The 3,491-nt window shown below is 32.3% G+C and overlaps 1 protein-coding gene across 2 annotated transcripts; it reads right to left on the bottom strand.

Annotated features, from left to right (window-relative positions):
- Positions 1-1,211: 1,211 nt before the first annotated feature.
- Positions 1,212-3,055, bottom strand: jet (F-box and leucine rich repeat protein jetlag). Of its 2 annotated transcripts, XR_016457683.1 has the most exons (4): positions 2,798-3,055; positions 2,268-2,734; positions 1,815-2,064; positions 1,212-1,725 (listed from the first exon to the last, which is right to left on the bottom strand). XR_016457683.1 is itself a non-coding variant. In XM_090111680.1 (3 exons), the coding sequence occupies exons 1-3, from the start codon at positions 2,999-3,001 to the stop codon at positions 1,911-1,913; spliced, it is 825 nt and encodes a 274-aa protein (XP_089967806.1). In that variant the 5' UTR covers positions 3,002-3,055; the 3' UTR covers positions 1,212-1,910. The 2 variants fall into 2 exon arrangements, 1 of the variants encoding a protein (XP_089967806.1); XM_090111680.1 differs by having other exon boundaries at positions 1,212-2,064.
- Between the last annotated feature and the right edge of the window lie 436 nt (positions 3,056-3,491).

Genomic DNA, 3,491 nt, shown 5'->3' with positions numbered 1-3,491 from the left:
ATAAAATATTATAGTATCTTCACCGTGTGTGACGCGCTTAATTCGGCTATTACGCAGACGCGATAATAACGTTTCGTACTCGATCAAACTCACACTAGGGGTACTGAATCCTGCTACAGTTCGACGAAACATGTATACTATGTGTATTATTTATTTTATTTGGTCAACCAACTAAAATCATAACTAATATACCTAGCTTTTCCTCCGCTTAGTGCATGCCCATGACAATGAGATGTTTCACTTTCACATAAAGTAGAGCCTCCTATCTCCAGATAAAAATAATCGTCATAAAATCGTTCTGTTGCGACGTGAAAGACCAACAAACAAACATTTTTTTCATATATAATATTTATAATGCAAGATACATTCGTCATTATTTCTATACATTGTGGATAATAATAGTTTTATATTTCACTAGCTTTCTGCTTTTGTAGGACATGGAAATTTCCATTGAACTACTTTTACTTTGGCATAATTTCATAAAATTTTACTTTTGTACCTACGTGTACAGAATACAGATAGAGAAGTATACTAAACGATTATTAAATAAAACAAAAGAGTCCATTGTATTTATTTATTTCCTATAATATAATAAAAATATTGTCATCATAATAATTATAGGTACTATATACAAAGTTGAGATCTCAAGCCTATTGTTATAAAAACTAACAGGCGGAAAAGCTACTTGAAACTAAATGAATACAAAACAACATATTATTCAATAAAATCAACACTTATTACACAAAACAAAGATAAATATTTTTTATGGGTAAGGTCAACATTCTATGATATTTGGTGTATGCACTCAAATTAATAACAACAAAAAACAGTTTCAAAATAAATCATTTACTAGTAACATTCTCTGCTATTCAATTACTTTTCTATGGCAAGAAGATGATAAATTTCTTGCCAAAAAAACAAACACCACATAGAGCAGAAATATATATTTCCAATTTCCATGTTTAAGAGAAACTTAAATACATCTATTATAATCCACCTAAAATGTACCTAACTACATTAAACATAAAAAAATCTTACAAAGTTGTAATGCAAAATATCTATACAAGACATAGATTGGATGTTTTTTTAACTTAAAATTTTTACAAATACAAATAAAAATCAGAATTTAGACATTTAAAATATCAAATAATTATTTTAACTTCCCAAAGTCAATAAAAAATTATTAAAAAAAATACAGAAACTTTATCCACAATACTATTATAATATATCATCTCACATTGCAAGGGTTCCTTATATATATTATTTATAGTAAAGTATTAAGACTAGTTATTTCTTATACAAAACACAAAAAGTAGAATACACTAATTACAATAATAAAATATTAGTTGACACAACTCATCAATCATTTCAACAAATAAGGATAATTTTCAGAAAACAACATGATAACTGGGAAAAATAAACATTATTAAAGTGAAACTTTTATTACATCGTCTCAAACTTTTTGGTCTGTGTAGCGCATGTCGCGTGTATCGCGGCTGCCGAGTAGGTATACCTACTCGGCAGCCGACCGTCACGCGACATGCGCTACACAAAGTAGTGTTCGGAACCGTTCGAACAGTTTCACTTTTACCGTGGTTTCATAAAACCACACAACATTTTTTTAACTATGTTTCAAAGCAATTAAATCTTATATGCCGAGAATTTGAACCCATTTGCAAAGTTCATATTCATTATAGAAATTTTCCACTAAACATTTTCATAATATTAACCCATTGACCACCGAGCGGCCCGATCGGGCCGAGACACAATAGATTTTCTATTGTGTCTGTGATCCGAGGACTGACGGATTAATAGGCAATTGCTTACATAGACGACCATGTTGGCCAAAATAATATCAATTACAAGGAACCCTGCACACTAAGCATAAACGCTAGAAATAGCACAACCATTCAAATTTGCACATAAACAGGTAACGGCACAGCCTGAGCTGGTCTCCGATCCAGGTGGACCCTGTCTCTCATTAATCGGAGACTATTCTCTGTAACTTTAGTACAGCCGCGCACGAGTAGGCCCTCTAGTTGCGGTAAATGGAGTGCTAGAGCTCTGGAAAATTAAGAAGTGAATAATTATATAATTGTTTCAACTTTTACTATTACTTCTAACAAATATCAACAAACTAACTTCTATGTTATTTAATTAATAGGGAACTATAGTTTTTAACTTTATCAAGGTTATAAGAACTTGCAATATCATCTTGCAATGTAAAAATATATATGAGTGCTTAAAAATACTAAATGTAATCTCACCTCACTCCCTTGTCTGTTATGTCACAACATCCACCCAAATTGAGGAGTTTTAACGATTTACTATATTTGGACATTGTATATAGACACTTATCAGTTACTTGCTTATTACCCTCTAAGTTTAAAGTCTTTATTTGTCTAAACTTCTTAATGAATATCAGAATACAACTCTCAGAAATTGAAACACAATATGCTAAATCTACATCCTCCAATTTACTCTGGTGAAGGGCCAAAGCTTCCACTGCACCAGTCGTAAGCCAAGCGCATCGTGCGAGCTTTAATATTTGCAAATTATCACAATATAGGATCACTGGCTGTAGACTTTTAGCGCTCAGGTTATTGCACTGACTAAGATTCAAGTTGATAAGCCCAGTATTACGTCGTAACATCGGTATCAACTCAGCATCTGTAATCGTCGCACATCTGCTTAAATTCAGCAGTTTTAACTTCGTACAAGTGGTACCGAAAACCTGTAAATATTACATTGTTATTATTTATCCAACAGATTTACATTTCATTCAAAATTTACTTACATTGAATGTGTGAGGCGAGAAGCCTTTGTTCATCAATTTTAGAGACTTCAATTTCGAGAAATACATATCCACAATTTGAAGACAAGTCCGTGAAACACATCGAAATATGAAACATTCTTGTATTGAAAGAAAGGGCATAATTTTGGCCACTATGATGTCTTCCCAATATAAATCAAATAAATGCGTTTTCCTCTTCCTGTTCATTTTGTCTTATTTTCAATTCAGCTTGCACAGAAATAGGACAATAAATATTTATAATGTTCGCAGTTCGGTCAATTTCCAGATTTATCGATCATTTGTGTTTTTGTTCAAATGTCTATTTGACTATTTACAATTTACCTGTCACATTGACAAGGCATGACATAAGTCCATAACAGGGTGCGTTCATTGTTTCAAGTTTCTTTCACTACGAGCTTTAATAAGGCTTTTGCATAGCTTCTATAGCGGGCCTTCGGCGCGGGGACCGAATCCAGAAATTCCGTAACGAAAAAACCTCACGCTCCCCACTCCAACGGGCACGGAGGTGTGGCTTGAAGGCAGAGCATGCAATAGCGATTTTATAAAAAGATCTTTGAAGTGTCATTTTATTTTAATTATATTTATTAATTAATTGAAAACAAAAGCATTTTTGCTGCATTTTTAAAATGCAATATCAAAGAAATACTTTACAAACAAATATTAATCATAATGCAGT

This window comes from Colias eurytheme, chromosome 17 (genome assembly GCF_061535395.1).
Source record: "Colias eurytheme isolate Ceu_HAF_F1 chromosome 17, ilColEury1 Martin Lab GWU primary, whole genome shotgun sequence".
NCBI lineage: Eukaryota > Metazoa > Arthropoda > Insecta > Lepidoptera > Pieridae > Colias > Colias eurytheme.
This window is presented reverse-complemented; position numbering and strand designations above follow the sequence as displayed.

Bases quoted from the DNA above. Each gene is read 5' to 3' on its own strand.
- jet (XM_090111680.1), bottom strand. From the start codon at position 3,001: ATGAACAGGAAGAGGAAAACGCATTTATTTGATTTATATTGGGAAGAC. The intron at 2,735-2,797 runs GTAAGTAAATTT...TAATATTTACAG, and splicing joins TCTCGCCTCACACATTCAAT to GTTTTCGGTACCACTTGTAC. The intron at 2,065-2,267 runs GTGAGATTACAT...TTAATTTTCCAG, and splicing joins ATAACAGACAAGGGAGTGAG to AGCTCTAGCACTCCATTTAC.